The sequence below is a fragment of the Ischnura elegans genome, chromosome 5 (genome assembly GCF_921293095.1).
Source record: "Ischnura elegans chromosome 5, ioIscEleg1.1, whole genome shotgun sequence".
NCBI lineage: Eukaryota > Metazoa > Arthropoda > Insecta > Odonata > Coenagrionidae > Ischnura > Ischnura elegans.
Genome location: NC_060250.1, coordinates 7,898,387 through 7,923,853, shown reverse-complemented (window position 1 = coordinate 7,923,853; position 25,467 = coordinate 7,898,387). Strand labels below are relative to the sequence as shown.

General features: G+C 39.1%; 1 protein-coding gene across 1 annotated transcript in view; it reads left to right on the top strand.

Annotated features, from left to right (window-relative positions):
- LOC124158472 (protein FAM117B-like) overlaps positions 1–18,644 on the top strand; it is a 37,476-nt gene extending 18,832 nt beyond the window's left edge. Inside the window, exons 6-8 of the mRNA XM_046533592.1 lie at positions 4,185–4,482; positions 14,556–14,697; positions 15,354–18,644. Coding sequence (XP_046389548.1) covers positions 4,185–4,482; positions 14,556–14,697; positions 15,354–15,648 — 735 coding nt within the window. The 3' untranslated portion in view covers positions 15,649–18,644. The remainder of the gene's footprint in view (positions 1–4,184; positions 4,483–14,555; positions 14,698–15,353) is intronic.
- Positions 18,645–25,467: the final 6,823 nt, after the last annotated feature.

Sequence of the window (25,467 nt, the reverse complement as noted above, 5' to 3'; positions counted from 1 at the left end):
GAATGCATTGCCTATAAGTCAAAGGTTATGAAGCACCCTCGAATGGGTACACCTTCTGGAAGGACGATAGATTTATAGATACTCCTTGCATTAGCTACCTTTAAATTTTTTTACCAGTGTTTACCAGTCCAAGACTTTACTTAGATTACACAGGTCAACAGTGGTTTTGGTGCCGGAGCTTTTAAAGCTGATTCCAAGTATGATTGGGGTGCTGAATCCAAATATGATATTAGTTTTTTCCTATCAGCTCTAGTTTTCAAGATACAGATATGTTGTTACTTACGTAAAAAAATTTTCAATATGATGATATTACATAAATGATAAAACCCACAAAATATAAAGACTTGATTTATTTATAGGAATGTTAAAGCACCTACAATTACAATAGTTTTACAATACAATTGAATACAAATAGTAACATTTTTCACTGAAATAAAACAATTTAAAGAAAAAAAAGACGTAAAAACGTCACTCAACACTACGGAAGCTCCTTTTCGCGATTTTCTTGCGTGCACTTTGTTAAAACAGTCTCGTTTTAAGCACCAGCAGTAATCTGCCATCATATATTTATCCCATATTCCTTGGTAGCGATCTTACACTGTTTTGATTTCCTGGTGAAATCATTCGCCTTGTTTTTCACTTGTGTCGCCTAAATTTTCAGGAAAACAGTCTAAGTGACTGTGTATAGTGAACTTTTATGCTAATATTACATCCAAGTGGTTTAAAGTTAGTGAACATATTGTTTACCAGCTCAAAATAATTCCTCTCGCTTGTGATTTCCCAGAAAAAAATTTATTACCTCAACAAATGAAAGCCAACTGTTTTTTTAAATCTCATTCAATGGCTTGACAAAAGCAGTTTTGTGGCCCATCTGTGTCTGATTTGTGGCCCATAAAAACTACCAGCTTTAAGTTTTTCTATACTTACTTATCTGCGGCATTTTTATTCTTATGTAGCCGAAGCATGGTCCATCCTTGTCAAGAACCTTTACAAATTGCTTCATTAAGCCTAGTTGAACATGAAGGGGCGGTAAGGTGATTTTTTCCCGTTCACCAAAGACTTAGCAATAATGTTTTTACCCAATAATTAAGTTTTCTCCTTTTGACCACTCCTTAATCCAGTGGTTTGTCTGTCCCTGCTAGCACAGAGGCACCAGAAACAAGGATATTTTGTGTTGCTAAATTGCTGCCCAAGAAGAAAGTTCACCAATTTTAAATCTACACAAATCACCTAGTGATGTCCCTAGTATTTTATCTTCTGTAAGGCCAATACTATTGTATCATATTCTTCTTTCATTTCAGTTGAATGAGCGATTGGTATTGAGCCAAACTTGTTAACATTGTGAAGAACACATTATAAACTACGCTTGGAGCTATCAATGAACAAACGCCAATCACTAGCTTCATATTGCGGTAGTCCCATTCCTTTCAGAAGACCTCTAACGTCTAAACAAAATGTAAGACTGTCTTCTTGAGTAAAGAGGGGTAGCAGATCCTTTTCAATTGTGGGATAAAAATTAATTTTTTGTACCTTGTTCCATTATATTCTTTTCATGCATCCTTGAAGCTAGTATTTCACATGCTTCCTTCGGTAAGTTCAATTCTCTAACAAGTTTGTTTAGTTCATCTTGATTGATGTTGAGGATTTGTTGGTACTGCCTCGTAGTCACTGTCGTCAATAGAATCAGGCTAATATTTATCCTCACATACATCTCGTACTGTCTGAAATATTAGGATCGGGATTTCTTCTGAATGGGGTACCGGGTGTCTAGCTGAAGGCAAATCTGGATATTTCCATTTGCGGCGATTGTTTCGATTAATTCCCGAAACATTTACCATGCAAAAATAACAGTCGTCAATATGGTTTGTAGGTTCTCTCCAAACCATTGTCACACCAAGCTTTAAAATTTTCCTTTTTCCTGTAGTTCAATACCGCTGATGTTCTGTACATGTTTTACACACAACATGCGGTGCCTACTTTTTACCTTGGTCACCAAGCTGAACACCAAAATATCCTAGGCATGCACGTTTCACAAAGTCGGTAATGTTTTTCCTATTTTCTTTTAAAGTATATTCCCCGCAAATGTAACAAAACACATCACAATGATTTACACAGCTTCTTCGAATTGAGCTCACTTTTAGAGGCTACTTTACAAAAACTTTGAGAATTTGACCATTTGTTTTCGGAAATCCCCTTACTGCTTACTTACTCCCGCCTCTCCATTTTCAAAGACACACTCTCTCTTTACCCTATCCCCCCTTTTTTACTCTTCTCCACCTCTCTGTGATTCTTCCCACGTGTCGTTATTCTACAGTTATGACTAAGGTCCTTTTCCACCGTGGGTTTCCCACATCCCTTAGTTGTATCTTTTCCCACTGCCTCAGCTCTGTGCGCCTGTCTCCCCCTTCTTCAAACACGCCAAATCCTCCCCAACCCCTTTCTCAAAGGTATAAAGGTGATTTTCAAAGTAAATACAGCAGAGTGATTATGAATTAGTTTATTTATAGATTGATTTAAATTTTTAGATTTTAGATTTAGATTTTCTGAAATATATCAAAAATTTGAAAGAATATAATCATAAAATGTACCGTATCTAAAAAAGTAGAGCTGTTACATAAAAACGTATATCATATTTGGATTCAGCACCACTAATATTGTTAATATCAGCTCAAAAACTCCCGGCACCAAAAAAAAAGTTTTTTTTTGTTGGCCTGTGTTATTCTTTACGGTATGTAAACTATTACGATTTTTTAATGTTTATTCTGTTATACGGGGCTGAGACTAATCCAAACAACCAAGTATCATTAAAATCAGTACAGCCCGAGTTATAAATGGTGTAACTGACACGATTTTCAACTTTGTCTTATATATAAGAGATAATAAATAGAATTAGTGCTTTCCCTTGGGCTACCACCTTGTTGCGGTGGAAAGGCGTGGGTGTTCCAGTGACCCCTGGAGCTGCATTTGCGGTGAACAGGAAGGATCATATGATTGGATCGTTTTGTAAGTGTTTGAAGAAATGGTTAGTTAAGAGTCTGTTTTGGAGTGTATTGCTTTACAAGGAAACATGGACCCTTAGGAAGGAGGACGAGAGAAGACTTCGAGACGTTCGAGATGCGGGTGTGGAGAAGAATGGAGAAGGTGAAGTGGACGGAGGGGAGGAGGGACGATGAAGTGCTGGACATGGTGGGTGAGGAGAGGCAGCTTATAAGTAAGATACGGAGGAGACAGAAGGAATGGATGGAGCAAGTTCTTAGCGGGAAGGGGATTTTGAAAACAGTGTTAGAGGGTAGAATGTTGTGTAAACAAGGGAGAGGAAGGAAAAGAATAGAATTTTTAGATAAAATGAAAGGGAGTCGGTCTTATTGTGAATTAAAGGAGGAAGTCCATGAAGAAACAGAAGTCTGCCCGAATACTACCCCTATGGAAACCTACCATAGCTCAGGCCTCCCACTGCAAACCGTGAAAACCTTAAAACCGTGAATAAGCCGTGAATATTGTCCACCGTGAAAAAACCTGGAAAAAGCCTTGAATTTCGTCATTAAACCTTAAAAAATCTCTCAAACTTGATTTTAGAACTACGATTGATATTTCAACGTCAGTCATGCCGAGACACTGTCCACGAATTTATCTGCACACGTATATTTGAAGCGCAATTATTAGTCCGTGTGCCATGATGACACATTGACCGTAAGTATGTACCAAACAAGACAGGTAACCAAAGTATCCATTAACCCTGGCAAAAATTCAGATACATACTTGTTAACTTCCCTCCCACCCTGCTCCCTCTATTTTCCCACTCACAACCTTTTTGCTGGAGCTGATTTTACAAACGATATGTGACTTCAGGAGAGAGAGCACGTTCATTGCTGCGTTTGCATTCACAGCATCTGTTGCGTTTGTTAAATTTTTAATTTACCTGCGGCCGATGATCGTTACACGATCAATATTTCTGCCTAAAATGGTTTATCTGAAAACCGTGAATTTGACGACATCTAGGCCGTGAAAACCTGGAAAAAGCCGTGAATTTTATACTTAAGTTTGAGTGGGAACCATGATAGGGTAATCGGTAGAATACAATAATAATTAATGGAATTGATAAAAATGTCTGTTAAATTTAAAATTAACCATGAATATTTTTTTGCAATAAGTTGGAATGGTATTTGCATGTTGTTTGTTTGCAGTACACCCACTGCCACGCTCCCACACCCGAGGGGCATCGAGCTCCGCTTGCTGATTTGCTTCGGTCGACCACTCGGTCGGTGAATACGCAGACTCCTGGGGGGAGAGAGTATGTGAGCTGCGTGATGGGCAGTGGCGGGGGTGGTGGCAGCAGCGGGGGTGGCCTTGGCTCGGAGGGAGTGGCTGGGGGAGGAGGGGGCAGCAGCTCACAGTCATCGGGCCCCCCATCCAGAGACTCCGTCTCTCCCCTCATCCCTGGCCAACTCGACATCTCAAGGCCCCCGAGCATTGATCACGCAGGTAAGTTCTCCTGACTTTCAGCACTGGGGTTGATGAGGTGGAAGTGTTCCATTAGCTTCAAAAGTGAGTGGAAAAAAATGGGAGACTACGTTGAAAAATAGGCAAAAGGCTTTTCAACGATGTGAAAATTAATAGCAATCAACAAATTTTTCTATTTGTAAAAAATATGAGAACCTTACTTTTGGTACAACCATCATACTCGTGAAGAACATGGGACAGACACTCGCTCATAGGAGACTGCCAATGAATGGATGCATTGGAATCACTGAGGAGGATGATTGGTCCTAGGTTTGTGGCTCTCATCACTGACAAGGGGAGACCAGGAACCTTTCTCCGCCTTTTTCAATGCCGTATTTTTTATGGCCTTTGGAATGGTGAACACATCCCTGAACTAGTAGTGGTTCCGTTGAATGGGCCTTAGTTTGGCTGTAATTAATCAATTTTCATGCGGTACTTTTCACAAGCTGCGTATACTTCCATGATATCGCACCACTCAGCAGGTGGGTGAGGTGGGGTAGTGGTAGCGTTTGAAGCTACCACCCAGGGGACCAGGGTTCGGGGCTTCGTGATAGCTGTATATTTTGTTGTCTTCATTGTGATCATACGGCGTCAACTTTTTCATTAATTTTAATTGCGATAAGTATAGACATAGAGACTATTTTTTTATCATCATAATGGTGTTTAGGTATTTAAGCAGTGTTATTTCAAACACGGAGATACAGCGACTACACTAGTAAGGGTTGGTGTGCGCCAAAATGTAAATTTTTTTGATAATGATGTGAAAACATTGAATCTGGTTGAGCACACTAAAAGTGTGGAAAATTACTACAGCTGTTTGAATTATCTTGTATGATGTGAGGCACGATTTGAAGGAAGTTCTTAATATTGGTAAAATTAGACATTGCAATGTCCAGTGGAAATATTGTTATGTCTAATTTTACTAAAGTTTGAATTATTACTATCCATGAATTTCCACAAAGTGGACACGTCGGCAATCAATCTGACTTTGGAAGGAAATTTAAAATTGCTATTTGGAACTTGGAAATTAGCTGGGGATTAAGAAAGGAAGTCTGTTTAAAGTAACAGTTGGCTCAATAATAGTTTGTAATTTCTAGTAAAAGTTTGTTTTTATTGCAATGCCATGGATATATGTACTCGGTGTATTATTTCAATGACGTTGCGGGCTTGACACCCAAAATGGAACTTTTTTTTTGATACAACAGCAATTTTAATCAAAACATTATGCATGCTTAGCAGACTTTTTAGTGTAGATAATGAAGATATTACATTGGATGATGGATCAAGTCTTGCGAGGCAGGATCATACTATCACCTTCCACCATTTTCATCTGCAGAAACAAATGTGATACGTTATTTCACACAACTTCCGCAAAACTTACAGGAACAATAAACATACACCAATGGAAGCATTTGAGACATTGAATAACCTTGTAATAGTTTCATCAGTTCTTGTTCACATTTTCAGCGAAAAATACCAAAATGATAGAATGATCACGTAAATGCACTGAGTTCATAGAAAAGCTGCTTCGTAGGTTGTGCATTGGGATATTGATTGACAGAGCAATGCTTTGCATGATTTTTATTCAGTACGGCACTTATAAATTGAATGGCGTGTTTGTTATTTAGGTAAGGAAATTTAGTGATGCAAAAAAAAACATCACTTTTTGTCTGGATTTATGCTTAAGTTGATTGGATAGAAATGTCCCCATTGGCACAGCAATCCTGTTCCTATATTCAATTGGGGTTGACAATAGATTTATTGGCTATTATTTGCTCCACCTCCGGTAAAGCAACAATTCGCTATAGCGAGTGGTAATTTTAGCACGGTGTGGTCTTGTTTTATTAAGGTTGCACTGTACATTGTTTTCATCCTCTTTTATAAATAATTTGCTTATAAATATGAATATATAATAACAACCAATGAACTTGAGGTTTTACCTCAAGCCTTTTGTGGATACACATTATGTATTTTCATGCATTCTGTTGTGTTGCAATTGGTATAACCTTCAGTCTTTTTAAGTCAATAGTAACTTAAATGCTTAGAAAAATATCAAAACGAAGAAAAGATAACCATAAATCACAGAAAAAACAATGACTCAATCATTTCACTTTCAGGCTCAAATGGGCAACGATGCTTGTGTGGTAGATGACTCGATGGTAGTTACAAGTATACAGTGCAACCTCGATAAAGCGACACCCTGTGATGCTCCAATAAACACTCGCTATAATGAATTGTCGCTTTACCGGAGGTGGATCAAATAATAGCCAATAAACCTATTGTCAACACTTATATACGAACAGGGTTGGTGTGGTGACTGAGATATTTCCTATACAATAAACGTATGCATAAATCCTGATGGAAGGTGATGTTTTTTTGCATCACATTATTTCCTTACCTTAATAACAAACTTAATTACAAGTACACTTTATTGCCTATTGTCAACACTTATATAGGAACAAGAAATTTGTGGGGATGAAGATAATTCTATCTGAGAAACTGAAGGATGAATTCAGAAAGAATGTGATGTTTTTTGCATCACTAAATTTTCTTACCTAAACAAAAAACTAGCCGTTCAAATTATAAGCCAACTGAAAAACTGAATGAAAATCATGTAAATCATTGCTTTGTCAATCATTTTTCCGATGCACAACTGACCAAGCCACACTTTTCTTCGCACTGACAGTACTTACGTGATCAATCCATTAATATGGTATTTGTTAACTGAAAATTCAAAGAATTATTGATAATGCTGTATCCCGGTTGTGTCCTTCATCCAATGTTTCCGTTGGTTTTTGTTTGGTTATGGTAATTGTACCTGTGCGTTTTGTTGAAGGTAGGTGATAAATCATATCGCATTTGTTTCTGCAGGCGAAAATGGTAGAAGGTGGTGGAATGACCTTGCCTCGGAAAACTTTCTCTTTTATCAAGTGCATGTATCTGCATTATTGACGTAAAAAAATTTGCTAATCATGCAAAATAATGCTATTATAACAGCTGTTGTTTCACAATAATAAAGTTCTATTTTAGGTGTTCTGCCCGCGATGTTATTGATATAATATATTGAGTGCATCCACTGCAATATGAACGATTTCAATCAAAATTAGCTATGGTACAAAAGATATTAACTTGAAAGTGTTTCGCGAAATATATTACGCTAATATAATGCCGATGTCAATTCAGTAATACAAAAGTAAGCTGCAAGACACAACGGGTAATATAAGATGCATGGGAAATAATATGTAACAATATGAAATGAAAAGCATATTTATTTGATGAACCCTATGGACAACAAATCTTATTAGTATAAATTTATTAATTTAACATTCTCATTCTCTCATGACTGTGAAACATTAAAAAGGATGTAGAAGTTTTGAAATAAAATTAAAGCGCACCATTAACTTTTTACAGACGCCCTTGCTAACAGCATATTACCTGCATCTAGAATTGGAAACGAATTATAATTTGCAAAATTCCTCATAAATTATAAAATTAACTGAAGAAAATGTCCAACATTAATAAACAAAATATATTATTCAAATAAACTTGTTAGAGACAATAAACTTGCCGTTATTTCAATCCCCCACGACTTGGGAACTCACTTAGACTCAATCACAAAATCAAATATGTAGTAATAACAGTGAGTCCTTGTTCTACGTCACCCCGGTTAAGTTCATTTTGCGACAACGTCACGAAAATTTTGAGATCGTCATTCGATTATCACACCTTCGCTTCGCGATAACGTCAAGTCTTTTAAATTTCGCACGAGGAAAAAGGCAAAGTGGCAGGCGTTACAGGTTGTTCGTTTCATGGGCGGTAATACAGTCAGTCTATACAAAGTGTAAAACGGTGTGTATATTGTTAATTGCGATTACGGTTTTAGCAAATTTTAGCATCAGAGACATTTCCACGAAAATGTGCAAGAGAGCATGGTTCACATTAATTTTGGTTCCTGTTGCTGCGACGATGTTTCAGTGATGATGATGCCCGCCCGCTTCAACTTGCATTTAAAACCATCTCTTCGATTTCATAATCCCAGTTTGCCTGCCCTCATTAATTTCCGCCATTTTCATTTCGCTCCTGACCGGTCTGAAAAGAAATTCTCGTAGCGAACGTAGTGCCTTTGAACCGGTGCCATGGAAGAAGGAGGGGCTTCTTCCATGCCGGTGCCCCGGAGCACCGTCTGTAGCGTCTGGTAGTGGAAGTAGCATTCATTGGACTGCACCCCATAGTGAAACCGAAAAGCAAATGCGGGTAAATACAAAAAAGGAGGTTTTACGTCACTGCTGCTATTGTCGTCAATTAAGACAGGAATTCGTATTTATGCCATAGTTTGGCATTCCCATTGTAAAAAATGCCCCAGATACGATACGCTAAAATTTTTTCACATAGGAATTGTGAGGTCTAGGAGCCGATATTCACTTTTTACAGTGTTTTTTATGGGACATAATGCTTCGATTAACGTCATTTTGTTTATCGTCACATTTTTCAGGAATGGTAAGTGATGTTAAACGAGGACTCACTGTACACATTTAATTTCAACAAAAATTAATTTAAAAAAGAGTCCAGCATTGCTTGCTTCAATTTTCTTTTCGTTGCACGCATTACATACTTCTCAACAGCAGTAAATGAACCAATATCGTCTGCTGAGGCACTGCTTGCCCTGTACACGTCATTGATTACTTCAAGGGCCTTTAATACATCGTATTTTGGTGGGAGAGCAACAGCACTGTCCTCCAGATCCTCTGAATCAGAGCTCGATTCAACATGTCCTCCAAATTATTATCAAGCTCGATTTCATCATCTTGATGAGCTGAAAAACCAGCATGTTTAAAGCATGAGGCTATTGCATCAGCTGATATTTTGTCCCAGCTACAAACAACAGCATGCATTGCATTCAAAATATTCCACTTCATCTTTTTGAAGTTTTTTAATTCCAGTTGCCTGACTACAAAATTCACAAGCAAAGTTCTATAATTATGCTTCAACAATTTTATTATTCCTTGGTCGAGTGGCTGCAGTACACTAGTGGCATTAGGTGGCAAAAAAAAGTTCTGTATTTCTAAGGTCGATTTTTGGGTGGGCCGGGCAGTTATCCACAAATAAGACGACCTTCCTATTTTTACCTCCTATTCTTGCGTCGAACACCCTTAGCCACTGAGCAAAAAGTCCGGAAGTCATTCATGCTTTGGAATTATTCTCATATGTGCATGGAAGATTCTTGATCCCTGTAAAACAGCGAGGCCGACCCCACTTCCCAATAACCATTGGTTTTATTTTATCTGATCCGTCCATATTGGTACACAGAAGAACTGTTAATCGCTCCTTGCTCCTCTTGCCACCTTTGCAAAAATCACCCCTTACTGCAAGGGTTTTGTCAGGGAGTAGATTATAAAACAGTGCAGTTTCATCTGCGTTATATACATCTCGCAGGGAATACTTCTTGAGATATTCCACTAGTATTGGAGTCCACTCTTCCATGGCCTCGGGATTCTCAGCGCATGCTTCGCCACTAATTTTATGAAGGGATATACCCTCTCGCGCTTTAAATCGGCCAAACTTCCGAGCACTTGAAGTTTTCTATTCTTAATCTGTCGCTAAAATACTCCGCCTTAGCCATTAACCATTCACGGAAGTTCCTGAAGATCGAATTTGGCAAAACCATTCAAACAAAGCGTCTTCCAACTCTTTATGCTCACCATTCCTTAAGCGCTTCTGCTGCAATGGTTTGCCCTCCCACACCACGGCAGACCTAATCTTATCTTTGTTTTTTAAAAGGTTGAACAGCGAAGAGGAAGATAAATTATGTCTCCTGGCCACTTCACATTTGGACAACACGCCACTCTTGCACTGATCTATTATTTTGATTTTATCTCTTAGATTAAGTGTTCTCTGTGTTTGAGCCATGGTGTCTGCCTTTCAAATCCTCTCTCCTTACACGACTCACTGATGTGCGGGTGTGTTGTCGACTGCCTCCTACCGCTCGAGGAGCAAAAGAAGATCGAGCATTCGCGCATGTAAATGCCAAAATATTTTCACCAAAATTAACTACTTATTTATCGAACGACAGTTTACCACATAAATTTGAGACTGAGCACTCCATTAACTTCATTTCTAACAGATCGCTAGCAATTACAGAGATTAAGGAGTCTTGATGACAGTTTTTCCGGCGGTTAAACCCTCGCTATCGCGAGAGCCAATGCCGAAGGGGCCTTGTAAAAACAGATTTCTTTACATGCTAATCATAAGGTCAGTTGTCGGTGCATCCGCGAACTCTCGTAATAGCGGGGGTCTCGCAATAATCCATACTCGCTTTACCATGGTTCCACTGTACCTCATTCTGACTTTTATTATTTTAAGAATTAGTAAATAAAAAGCAAACATAGTAGGAAAAATTGAAAGAAAAAAGCCCTCCATCAACGTTTAAAAAAAATAGAGAAGTACGAGGGAGCACCATGCCATTGTCAAGCTGTCGCTAGAGCTCTAACTTCAATCCTTGTGGTGCTGTATCCCTCATCAGGAAGCTTAATATAACTCATGCTCTATTTTTAACAGGAAAAAAGGAAGTTAAAACTTTGGATTGAGCACTACATTTTGTAGAATGACAGAACATAGTTGAAAGGTTAGCTAATTGAGAAATAACTTTATGATATAATGACAAAAGCCTTGATCAGAATGGTTTGAGAATCTTTCTTCCATCATACATATAATGTATTATTGACAATATTTAGTGATAAAAGTTTTAATTGAAGGATTTTCGGTGTAGAAACACTATAAACTGGTGGCAGAATACATTTCTGGTTGAGGCAAAAAGTATCTTGTGCAGCAATCTCAAGGTATCGTGGAATTATCGGGAGTATTAATGTGGAACTGGAGAGTGTTAAACTGGTATAGGGGCTAAAAATATAAGCATGTTTTATGCGAAACAGCACTAATCAGAACAGTTGATTGAAGAGAGTGTTGATGAGGAAGTGGGTGGAAGCAAACTGAAGTAAGGGTGGCTAATATTCATTTGAGTACAAATCAGATCAGTGGATTGAGTTGGGGAGGATGACAAGAAAAACTATGAAATGAACAGACAGAACAGAAATTATGTATATGTTAAACAACGTCAGACTTCACTTTGTGGAAATTATTTATATTCATAATTATACATTCGTAATAATAATAATATATTTATTTATTTTCTGTGGCAAAGCAACCTAAGAAATACAATACATTTACATTAAAATATATCAGTCGGCACTAGTGAATACAAATAATAATATTATAGATGTGCACATTTACATTACATATGATATTATTTAATAGTGTTCAAGAATATACAATATACAAAGGTGGGAAAGACTTTTACAAAGAAAATTTGTACTCATGTACTAAACTTTATAATTTGTGCAACATGCGGCTTAGTAGTGAAATATGTTGTACAAATATTAAAGTGTGGTAGAAAAATCTTAATATATTTTTTAATGTAATGAAAATTAATGATTATAAAAAATTTCACAATAATTGTGGACAGAAAAATTCTGTTTGTCATGCAAGGCCATTTTCAGGAGGTCCGAGTTATCTTCCTGTAATTCTCGTGTGACTGCATTTGAAGCAGGTTGTTATCCTTGCTACTTCCACTTTATTTTGCTTTTATGCCATAGGGTCATTCCATTTCCTTTAAATGGACACCTAGCAGGAATTGCAATGGGTGATTGAATTAAATTAAATTTTTTTATCTAAATTGTAAGAATGACCTCTCAATTTTTTATATACCGCATAAGCGCATGTAAGAGGCGCACCTTTTTTCCCAGAAATTGCAGCCGAAAATGAGGGTGCGCCTCTTACACAAACTTCTTATCTTCCCCCCCTCCCCTTTACCGGTCGCAAGTCCAAGGGGAACTTAGTGGCCTTGGTTTGCAGTGTGAGTCAGTCATCTGTAATCCTCTGTCAAAAACAAGCGGCAGGCAGGGGAGTTTCTCCCTTAGTGACGTATTTTTAAAATGCTCCTGTTTGCTTTTCTTGTAAGCATCGCGCCGTCACGTCGGTACCCCAGAGGTGAATATGGAAAAGATCGCGCAAGGTTTTTCGCTCCGGAGGGCGTGATAAATTTACTGCCACGAGTGGGCATCCCGCGGCATTTATACTGCCTATAGTAATCGCTTATCAAATGTAGAGAAACGCGTAGTTTTGAAGGACATACCTGGTTAATAGTCAATATCTGTCTTGCCGAGTAATTTCCATTACGCTGAGGACCTGATTTTCCAAAAATCATCTTCAGACGCTAATATGAGGATGAATGCAACTGAAAATTATATGGGTGTCAAAACCTGCGCTTTAAAAAATTCGAACGAGTGTGTTCATTGTTGGACTAAATTGTGGATGGAAGGAATCAGAAATGCTTATAAGTGAAGAGCGCGGAAGGAGAGGTCCAGGGGAAGGAGCGCGATCGATTCGAAGCAAGCAACGAAATATGGAGGGGAAGGAGCGCGCTCCCTCCCCTCCGTATTTCAAGCTACGAGGCTATGAGCGAAGGAGCACGGGAAGAACACGTCCGATCTTGCATGTGATGTCGTTGCCTTCAAAGCGAAGGGGCGAAGGCGCAGCAATGTGATATACGCAGTTTGCGTTGCCTAAAGTTTTCAGTCCATCTCGTCTTGTTTGAATGCGCTTATGCTACGCTTGTTTCTTCCGAAATTGTCCTGTTTGGACTATTTTGAATATTAGTAGCCTTGTTGTAACTATAAATCTTTGTGTCAAACAATTAGAGCTTAAAAAACTTAAATTCTGACAGATATGCGTCGCGTTAGATCTCTTTCTTTTTTTAAACCTCGTGCGTGTCATACAATTATTGAAAGCTATCGAGATATCTTCGGGCTCAGTAGATGACTCACCTAGCATTTGGCCTCCAGAAACTGGGAGATCGATCAAGGCCAGATGGTGAGACGGGGTAGGGATGAAACACGTTTCCATTGTTCCCCTGTAACTTGATATTTTCCTGTGGAGTCTCGGAAAGGAAAAAAACGACAGAGGCATTGGCTGATGGAGGGCCTGGGGATGGAGGGTGTGGTTCCGTCAAATCTATGACGTGGTTATTATCCTATGGCGCTGAGATTGCCCCGATTGTTGTTCAAGCTCTTGGGAAGGTTCATGCTATGTGCCTGTCGTGTTTTGCCTTAAAATTTTCCACGGCTGCAATTCTATTGCAATACTCCTGCGAGAGCATTTGAATAAAATTTTTTGTGAATAGGGCAAGCATCGTAGAGCGATGGGGTATGCGAAGAGAGGATGGGAACTCTCATGCCGCTCCCTCTCCCCTCCTACTCCCTCTCATGCCGCTATTACCGCCGCAGTTATCAAAATTTCCTTTTTCAATTAGTACTGAAAGAAGAAATTTCGATAACTGTCGAAATTCCAGGCATACGTCTGCAACACCGGGCGATAGTATAAAAAAAATGCCGTAAAATTTTTTTCTTCATAGCTTCGATGCTCAAAATAGGGGTGCGCCTCTTACACACGCTTATACGGTAATATGATTGATAGTATAAGATATCATTGGTAAAAAATTTAAAGTTTAAAAATTAACATCATTTAATGTTTACATTTTTCATGTTTAACAATAAATTGTTTGAACTATTAAATATTGAAACCAATATTTTGGTTAACTTTCTAGATATGTCACAGAATCTAAAGTAAGATTAAGCCTTCAACCACCTTTTTTCATTGATTCCCTTCTGTAAAATGTGGCGATGAAAATGTTTGGCAAGTGAAAACTGCCAATTGAAAATAACCACCTTACGACTGTATTTGCTAATTGATTCAAATGGTATTTCTTCATATGTGGTGTACATTTTCTACAATTATCATCAACATCAGAGAGGTCAGGGATCAACTCCATTCCTAATGTTTGTATACTTTTAATGGTTTTCTCTCTCAAATTTGATCTGATCATAATTCTTCATACGTGGTGTATGTACATATTTTTTAAATTTTTTTACAAGTAGGTTTTATTATTCAAGCATTTTCCTTTGATTTTGACGGCAGTGTTTGTATTTCTGTTTGTGTTGCAGGGTTAAGAGGTGGTAGCCGTGGATCCAGTCCGGATCAAGAAGCTGGCAAGTTTGGCACATCACCTCACATAAACAAATTCCTGGCACGGGAGCCTCCCGATGGCTGCGAGAAGGTCAACCTGAAATTTGTTGAGGACACCAGGTAATTGACAATTTCTGTTGTTATTAACTTCATTATTTTACGGTGCTTCATAAATAATATGGGCAACTTTACCCTCATAAATCATTTAATACAATCAGTTTCACTTTTTTCACTGTAAAAAGCATAACCGGTGGTATTATTATTTCAAGTGTAGTCATCTCGCCTAGTGTCTCTTTCTCAATTGTTTTCATTCGCAGTATTTTAATTTTAATAACCAGGATCATAGAGAATTCCTAAATTTTGCCTGTGACTTAATTACTTTTTAAGTCTGTCATTTTGCAAACAAATGTTGCCAATTTAATGCCAGTGTCAGCAAAAATCGGATTTGTTTGAAGGGAGGAAGTGAACCAATGGTGAATGATAGACAGGCAAATGGTGGATGGAGTTTGTTGTGTTTGCTACTCATTTACATGTCGCACACAACTACCTAGTGCCATTTCAAGGGTAGTCTTCCATCATTGATGGTGGATGTATTGATGGAGCAGACTTTGTTTGATATAAAACTGCCTTTTGATTGAGTAATCCAACTAATTATGAAGCAAAAGCATTTTTACCAAAAATTCCCTTCCGTGGATGGGGTGGGGGGGGTTCATTCAGGGTCTGACGCCATTGCATTGCATTGCGAGAAGACGCTCACGTTGGACTCGTTGTTTCAGGAGGCCAATGATTGACCTGAGTAAGATGGACTACTGCCCACTCAAGCCGTGCGTCACGTTCCAGCTGAAGCCCAGCCTTGGCTCGGCCTTCCACCCCCTCTCTTCCACCTCCTCCTCCTCCTCCCTGCACACGCCGTCTTCCAGTGGCCCCTCGACGTCATCCGCTGGCGCCAGGGAAGGGGACGACGATCGGGGAGGCGACGACGACGACGACGCCAACGGCGCTGAGGCGGCAGCCGCCCAGGTGGACTCTCCGGGAGCGGCAGCCGCAGGGGTGGAGCAGCCCGGGGTGTGATGATGGCGTTGCCTTGCCACCCCAATGTCTTCGTCGTCACCCCTCTGCTCTCCCCTCCCTCTCCCCCACCGCACTCCCCCCCTCAACCCCCCTCTGCAGTTCGCAATCATACAGAGATGAATGGGTTCTCGATTGAGTGTTTGAATCAATTTTTTGAGTGTGATGCGATGGATGAGTGTGTGCGACATGATATGAGTGTGGGTATTTGCGACTGAAATTTTTTTTAATGCGTTGGGATGGAAGTGTGGAAGGCACTGCAGGAAGCCTTGTTGTTTTAATTTTTGTATGATCTCTCTCCCCACCATTTTTCTTCCTTGCTACGAACCCTTTACTGATTCATATATCTCCCATTTGATCTCTGAATCACCTTCTCGGAGATTGTCTGCATTTAATTTCCTTCATATACTAGGGGTGCATTTACTTTCTGAGAATGATTATATTTGAATATGAGTAATAGTTTTTAGTTGTTTTAAAAACAATCTAACAGCTCAATCTTAAGGAAAGGAAGATGATCTACACAATATGAATGTGTAACTTCCCAATATTATAAACTTGGTTATGAGGAAATTATTTTTAGAAATAATATTACTTAATGGTTGATGATTGATTTCCATAGTGTGATAAATATATGGAACATTTCTTTTCTTGCAAAATGCAAGCTTTAACTTTAAGCATTGTTTATTTCTTGTGATAATTTCTAAATGTCTTTCCAAAGGATAAAAAGAAAGGATGTTGATTGTCATTTTAATTTCTAAGTGGTTGAAAAAGACCTACCGAAATAGAAATTTTTATATATTATTTTCTTATTCTATCATGTGTTGAAATGCTACCTTGAAGTACTAAAGCTGCCTCGGAATGTGAATATTTGTAACATTTCCTCAGCAACCAAGTCTGTATTGTTTTTCAGGGTAACATGAACTTTTTCATTGTTAGGGAAATGTATAAGCTTTGAGGGAGGGAGGAAGGCATTTTTGTATTTGTGTGCGTATGCGTGTGTGAGCATGCACTTGTGCAGGATAGGCGAGAACCCCTGCAACGATATGTGCAAGTGGCTTTTTTATAGCAAATGAACCATATTTTTTGCATAAGTTTGGGAACTAAATGAAAAATGAAAAGTAAAAAAATATTTTAATACAGAACCCATGCTAAACTTATGCAAAAAGGAATTGTTTCTGTAATCAATAGCCAACTTTTGAGTCAACAGTGGTACTTGTAGCAGAGGTTGATCATTAGCTTAATAGCATGTGGCCCCAGTTACTGGCCACAAAAGCAGCAGGACCTTGAACCCCTGTCCCCACCTAACCCTCTCCCCCACCTCCAACGCCTCCTCCTCCTCCTCCGTTTTACTTCTGGACATACAAAAAAAATCAAATCTTACGCTTGATCTGTGTCAATGGAAAAAATTTGTAACAACAACGATTATACAATGATTCTGTGTTTTGGAATGCTACGTAATGAGCAGATTCCCCTGTTAGAGACACATTGGAGAAAGTGCTTGTGTCTTTAATCTTTGGAAGAAAGTTTTTAAGTTGAAACTTTAATTTGTGATAAGGACTAAGCACTATGGAATGATATCTTTTGCTAATATTACAAAACCACAGTGTGTTTCAATGTTTCAACAATTTATTACTTAGTATTGGCACAAGAAGTGTTTTTTGAGGACATGAAAAAAATTTTCACACCCTGTTACCACATATTGTGTGTTTGCCTTTTGGGTGAAATGGGTAAATCATATCCAATGCATTTAGCTCATGTGTGAAAAAGCCATAGGAACTAATATTGAAGTATACCAAAGTATCAGGATTTACATAGCAGAGCTGAGCGCTATAACAATAAGTTTGGTAGAATTTTACCGGACAAGTAGATACATTGTTTTTATTTTTTTTGCCTTTTCGGTGGCAACCTCTCTTTAACTTTGGACCAGAATCACAGTGCTCCTCGACATGATTTTCCTGCGACTCAGCGTGGAGCATCAACCCAGTTTGGATGCTGTTCCTGCTCGAGAAGTGTTCCGTAAATGTTTTATTCTGTATGTTGAAGCATGATTCATGTACTTCTGAAGTCATCACCAGCATATAGTGCACCTTGAACAATTTTTTGTACAATTCAAGTTTGTGACACACTGAAAGTTTCACAATTGACTGAATATCAAAATTATGGCTCAACATTAGATCGCGTCATTCGTTTCTCGTTGTGGAAATTGCCAATAATCAGAGACTTAAAGTGAGCTGGGGAGAAGGGTGTGCCTTCGCCCCCAAGGTGATAGGGCACTCCCGTCTTATCTTTTTCCAGGTTTATAAAATGTAAGCATGTATTGCCATGGAGCCACAACAACAAATTTGAAGTGTACCTTGATTTTGCAATTGGTAAACTGCAAAGTTTTATTTTTCACGTCTTACCTGAACTCTTTGTCGCCCAATCATGGAACCCCTCTTCCGTCCCTAAAAAAAAAGAAAACTGTTGGGTGTGTCATAAGAGAATTGTGCAAGGAAAGGAGGGAGGATGTTTTGACCAATATAGTGAGTTCTCCAAGTGTGACTGCCTTTTTGTAATTCCTGAGAAGGAGTTGGGTTCATGACATTTGGAAGTGGTTGGGGAGATGGAACAGAGTTCGTAATGGTAAGGAAAAGGAAATTGTAGTAGAACTGATTGGTGTGGCAGACTTTTGTCCACACCAATATGACTGTATTACAATGGTGTCTTTGTACTGATATATTTGGTGAGCTAATGAGTTTATAATGCTAGGGAAACGGTTGAAATTAAGATAAAAATAAAGATCTCGGATTTGTATGTACAACGTATGGAATTTTGCAATTAAAAAAGAAAGACTTTTTGTGTGAGTATGACTAAAATGTTTGTGGAGAATGACAATACTAGTTACCTGTCTTACTCAGATGGGTATAATTTCTCCTCTGCATAATGGGGATCCTATTCTCAGCATGATTATATACCTGTGTTTTTTGTATTCCCTGAATAAATGCAATAATAATTGACAATGATAGAATTAATTTTTATACTCCTTAGGGGTGAAGGTGTTTACAAAATATTTGAAATGATACACAATTATTCCATTTGAATTATGACTATGGTTCGCAGATATTACCCAAGAACCGTCTTTGCAGTTTTGATTGTATCACTAGCACTGTTATAATTATAATTTCCATGTTGGCAAAGTTAGCTGATAGGCAGCACTATTTCATTTCTGATGTGCTGTTGTGTAATGTTGTGTTGAGTGTTAATCACGAACTGATACTACAGTCACCAATTACATTTCACGCTGGAGACTTTCACATTCTAATGAAGCTCACTCGAAAGTGACTTTACAGCTTCTCCATTTGCATCTGTTAGCATACTAGTTAATTCATTCATCTTATAATCGTAAAAATAGAATAGTGCAAAGCCATCCTCAAGAAAATCATAAATGGTTGGAATATTGCTTATGGTTTTACTTTACATTAAAACTTGTCGCAATGCACCTTAAAATATTTAAGAATGGTATGAGCAAATTTTAAAATTGATAAGGAAGAACAATATAAGAGTGAAGAATATATTTACTGGTCATCATATGAAAATTATGCCACATTCCTACTTACTGCTTTAGGTGTTAATATCTATCTGATATGCCAATAATTTTTTTTCCATTTATTCTTTTTTTAAATCAGAAAAGTAAGAGGTTGTGTGTTATTTTCCACTATACTGTGACCACTGTAATAAATCATTGGTCTGTTCAAAATTCAGCCTATCACTGAAGGCCTAATGTACATACCAGTGGGCTAATGTGGAGTTACTGGACGGACTTAATGAGACAAAGTTGGTGGCCTTCCTTTTACGCTAGGTAATAATTTTAACTGTTTCCATGTGTATTTTATTCGTGATTAGTTTTCATTGATTAACTGAAAATGTGAGAAGATTCCATTGAAAGGTGCATTCTTTGCTTTTGCCACTTTAGTGTAAATTCTATTCCATTTTAATTAACAAGTTCTTCAAACATTGACCAAAGGAATGGGATTTCTACGGTAAGTCTACGGTAACCGACTAAGTAAGCAAAGTAAGTAAGTAAACAAAGCTGAAAATAAGGACTGTATAAAGCAATGGTGTTATTATCACAAAAACACCCACTAAGTATGACTGCTCTTGGAGAGTTTGTCATCCAGAGTTCAACGATTGAGAACCCCTTTTGGAAAACTCTTGAATTGAGGATAACAGCCAGTGACGATCGAAGGTGCAAGCTAAGCTAGTGGCCATGTTCACCATTTGATTATGTGAGCATATAGGTGCTTCAACAGAGTATTGAAGCGTAAAAATACCTTCAGCAAAAAAATATGAGAGGAGTTCTTTGATGCGGACACTAATAAATTGCCCTCAAAGTAACGGGTCTATAAAGCACGATTCCCGAGTGTCTTCTATGAGCTTGTAAACTTACCCCTCCACCAAACAATCTCAAATTACTTAAGTGAGCTCTCAAATCCTCTAACAGATTGACGGTGTTGGAAGTGGTTGGGGGAATTGTTCAGAGTTTGTAGGTCACTTTAATGATGGCTAATGCTGTGCTTCATGCTTTCCTCAGTTTTGAGGTTGGTGTGGTGGCTAGAGTGTTGACTTCACACCCCGTGGGCCTGGATTCAAAACCTGTTGGTGGAAATTTTTCACAGGTTACCTGATTCCTGCTTCGTGGAGGACAATATAAGTACAGAGCTCCATCTATTGGATGCAGGGCCGGCCCTAGCAGGTGCGGGGCTAGGGGCGAACCTTCAGTGAGGGGCCCTTCACTTAAAATATTAAACTCTCTACCCCATCTACAAACTCAAGCATTTTGAATCCCTACCACTCTCTGGCTAAGTATGGGTTCCCCTCCCAAATTCAGACTTTGTAATTATGCTGTTATGATACCTTGATTCAAAACTGTCGTATATTTCAATTTTTTTTCCCGGGGCCCGGGGCGGTCGCCCCGCCCTGAGGCCGGCCCTGATTGGATGGGATGTCAAGCCTTGGCATCTTTCATTATGAGCGGGCTAAAGCCAACTTTGTTTTCTCTCCACCCGCTTCCACCTACTCTTTGCTTATGGTGCAAATGACCTTAGCTATCGATTGTCTTTTCCAAATAAGCAACCTTTTTAATAGAAGTGAAACATAAAAGTACCTAATTTTAGTAAAGCATATCTTAAAATTATCCTCTATTATTATTTTATTCATATATTATTTCTTGAAATATACAATTTAATGTCATGTATAGATTTTCATTTCCAAAATATACAGTAGAATGTCTTACCTAGAACTCACATTACTTTTTCGAATACGTGCATTCCTCTTATTAACTTGCTTTTTAGTCTATCTACTACAGTAGACTCTCGTTAATACGAACAACGTTGTTACGAAGTTCTCGTTATTACGAAGCAAACCGTTGGTCCCATCGAAAAGGCCTATCCACGCTATAGTAAAATAAACGTTATTACGAAATTTTCGTTTTTACGAAATTACGAACCTAAGTCCCGGTCCCGGCGGTTACAATACGAACTTTAGTACGAAGTTGCACGCACAAGTCACGGCATTTAGGTGGATATTCACTGCACTTAAGTTTTAATAATTGCGTCACGTTTAAGTTATTCTCGTTTACTGTGCCTAAGAGCGTCAATTATGGTTCTTTATTTAGTTTACACGGAACATCATATAACTAGCTTCATTCCTGTGTAGTCAGGGTGCCCTACTCATAACCGTTCGTAAATAGGATGTACAGTCAGTACTCTTCCTATGCACATTCGATTTACGAATTTTCAGAGATACGAGCATTCAAAATTTTTAATTTTCAAATTTGGCTCCTTTCGATTTGGCCGATACTACGCGGTGTGGCGCTGGGAAACTCTCACTGTGAACATGATCTGAATAAGGTATCAATGAAAATGGTGTGAATTTAGGAACTGTTCAAAGTTTCGCCCGTTCTTCGTCACCGCGGGGAGCTATTTTTTCGGCTCCGAATGCATCGCAGGCCCCGCTAGATCAGTTCATCACAAGCGTGGGTAAGCGCATACGTGTAATGCAGTGTTGCATCACACAGGATAACCGTATTCTGCGATAAATTACATACAGTCCGGCTGGCGAGGGTTGTCCGATTACGGCACAATAGGATGGGCGGATAATCCTGCGCCAGCACGGTTTAAAGCCAATCGCTGTCCCCCAAACGCACCTCACACCCTCGCCTAGTCATACAAAGTTGTCAAATGCATAAACGAACACCGAAATAAGCCTGATCTACCAAAACAAGCCCATTCTTCGAATCACAAGAACAAGTAATTCCTCTATGTCCTTCACGCTCGTCATCCCTTCCGGTTCTTTTCTTCATGGAACACTTTGTCAGCGTTTCCCTTTCTTACCTGGCCCCCTCACACCCTACCCAGACCATTTTGTCTGTTTTGTGACAACTCTCGGTGGCCGGACTGTAATTTTATCAACCTAGGAACAAGGTCTTGGGACGCATCTAGTTTGAATGAGGAGTTCGTGTATTCGGGAAGATATCAACCCTCGATTGCGTCATGGCGCAGTCTTCTGTTGAAAAACTAAAACGAATTATCCTGTTTACATATATTTCCGCGTAATTTAATCGCGTTTATAGTACACTATTCCTTTCGACGATTCCTGAGAGAAACGTTCTTACGAACTTCGTTATTACGAACCTCCGATTTTTCAGTCCCGTGAACTTCGTAATAACGAGAGTCTACTGTAATAGGATTAGTGTGGTGGGTAATGTTGGCCTCCCACCAAGTGGACAAGGTTTCAAATCCCTGTAATGCTCACCATTGATATACATATCGCAAAATGTCTCTGCCTTGCTCTTGCCTGTACTTTGGGCTAGACCCTGGCGAATCAGTTAGTCACTCCAACCTACTGGTTAAGATAGGTCTACATGAAGTATTTAGCAGGTTATCCCGGCCTGTGTCCCCTCCCATAGTGGACTTCCCTCTTCCATTCCCAGTAAAGCCTACTCCTTTTTGATTTATCAGTAAGTCGTTTTCTCTTCCATCCTGTCCCTATCTTATCTAGCATTCTAATACCAATATAACATCCCCTCCCCGCTCAGTACCTACTCGCTCAATGCAATCCCTCCATATCTCAGCGCCCACCACGAGCATCACTTCGTCCTTCCTCCTCCTCCTCTCTGTCCACTTCACTTTCTTCATTCTTCTGCACACTCATGTCCCGAGTACCTCCCGTCTTCCATCGTCTTCCTTTTTAAGTGCCCATGTTTCTGCACCATTCCACACTACACTCCAGATCAGACACTTAAACCTTTTTGTTAAACTCTTTCACTCTCGTTTACTTTTTCCTTTTCATGAATATTGCCCTGCTAACGGAACCCAAGCTCAAAGGGTGGGAGGTCAACCTACTAGTAACCACACCAACCCATTCCCAAACATAATAATAATAACTTTTTACTGCTTTCCAAAAAACAATATTTACAAAAAAATAGTTTTTGTGCAGAAACAATGGGAAGCTTTAGTTTCCTATTCTGTAGGAAAAATGTATGGTGAAGCTACCTTATATAAATGGAAATATTTTTCTGTTAAAATTACTGTATTGTTCTTATACAAAACAAGCAGGTATGATTTATGGGATTTAATATTGTATGTTTGGGATCGGTTTGTTGTGGCGACTAAAGTCTTTGCCTCCCATCCCTGTGGGCTTGGGTTCAAATCCTAGCGATGACAGAAATTACATTTGCTGGGGTTCAAATGTTGCCGAGAGGAAACCTATTTGACCCAATACAATCTATAATAGTGTCGTGACATTTTACATCCTAAAAACTCAAAATGAGAAATTTTCTTGAATTCTAATGACAAGTTGAATTGCAAAAATAAATATGGGAAAATGTAATTTCCCAGACGGCACAGGAAGTTTTCGTACCTGAATACGAGGGTGGACCATCAAGATACAAAAATCGCGCTTAGGAAGTTACTAAAAAGGTTTTGTTTCTTTATTTCCTTTAATGACGAAAAAAGATGCAAGAGGACTGGCAAATTCATATGCATCGATAAAATTGTATCTCATCGATAAAACTGTATTTGGTCTGGCACTAATATTTTCTTTCGCGGGTGGTGCCATCGTGCCATATCCTCCTAGAGAGATCACATGCCTTCACAAGCTGGCACAAGCCGTTGGAGATCGCATCGTTTACGTCACGTCTCACCACATTTCAGGGATTTTTGTGGTTAAGTTTGTGAAAAATAGAGTGAAGTTTCCCTTATTCTTTAATTTCATTCACTGGGCTTCAGAAACGTGTGTGTGAGATATTTTTGTTAAAAATGCCTTTCGTGTGTGTATTGTCGGGATGTAATGGAAACTCCGGGACATGGTTCAAGTTTTTAGCTTTCCAAAAGATCCTGAGTTGAAGAAGAAGTGCATTTGGGCGATAAGAAGAAAAAATTTCACCCCTACGAAAAACTGTGGTATAGATGTGCCGCTTTGAAAAGAACCTGCGCGAAAATTTCCGCGCACCCCCTCTCTGTCCTCGGCTACCCCCACTCAAGGCTCCTTCCTTCCCCTGCCGAGCCTCCCCTACCCATGTCACTTCATTATTGTTGCCAGCTCTATTCGTTACGGTTCTCTCTCGGTTTTGCGCGCCTGACTTTTGACACTGCTTCGGACATTCTTTTTGGATTTTGATTTGGGTTTCTTTCTAGTAATATTTTGACTTACGCTTCCGTTTTGGTTACTCTATTTGGTTTTACGGCTTTGGTTCTTGTTGAGCCCTTTAACTCTCGTATTGACACTGCTTTGGACATTCTTTTTGGATTTTGAATTGGGTTTCTTTCTAGTAATATTTTGACTTACGCTTCCGTTTCGGTTACTCTATTTGGTTTTACGGCTTTGGTTCTTGTTAACTGAGTTTGAGTTCTTTAACTCTGGTATTGCTTATTTTCAATGGCCAGCTCGTCGAAATCTTCACCTGCCCGAGGTAGGCCCCTCAAAAGTCAGGCTCGAGAAATCGTGTATAGAGTTAGCCGTTTTTTGAACGAGTTGAAATCGGAGGAAGCACTAACGTTGAACGTGGTGTCAGCTACAAGCCAGGCTACGGGAGTTAGTGCCTCCACGGTGAAGAGAATTGCAAGCGAAGGAAAATTATCTGAGGAGAAAGGAAAATTGTCATTTTCAACGCCTAAGGGGAAAAGGGGCGAACGAAAGAAGCGAATAGAGCTGGACGACTTCGCAAAATGCTGCATTCGTAGGAAAGTTCACGAGTTTTACGCAGTTCGTAAAACATTGCCAACCGTGAAGAACCTTTTGGAAGCGTTGAAAGAAGACGGAATCCTTGACTGCCAAAGGACCTACTTACGGGAGATACTTTTGGAGTTAGGGTTCCGTTGGAAAAGCTGTCAGTCCAAGAGGAAAATCCTAATTGAGAGGCCCGAGATTGCTGCATGGAGGGAGAAATACTTACGAAAGATCAGGAGCTGCAGAGAAGAGGGGAAGAACATCGTCTACTTGGACGAAACCTACTTACATGAAAATCATGTGAGTTCAAAATGCTGGCAGTCCCGTGAAGAGATCGGTGTGATTGAACCCATAGGGAAGGGACGACGGTTGATTATTGCACATGCTGGAGGTAATTATACTTTGTTTATTAGCAAAATTAACTCTTTTAGACACATAATTGCGTCAGTGTCAATTGTTTTAATTCTATCGTCAGGGTAGTAGAAAATGTTTTCACGATTGCTTTGTTTCTTCTAGGTGAAGCAGGATTCATTAAAAATGCATTACTCATTTTCAAGTCACATCAGAAAAGTGGAGATTTCCATGATGAAATGAACTCCAAAAATGTTACCAAAT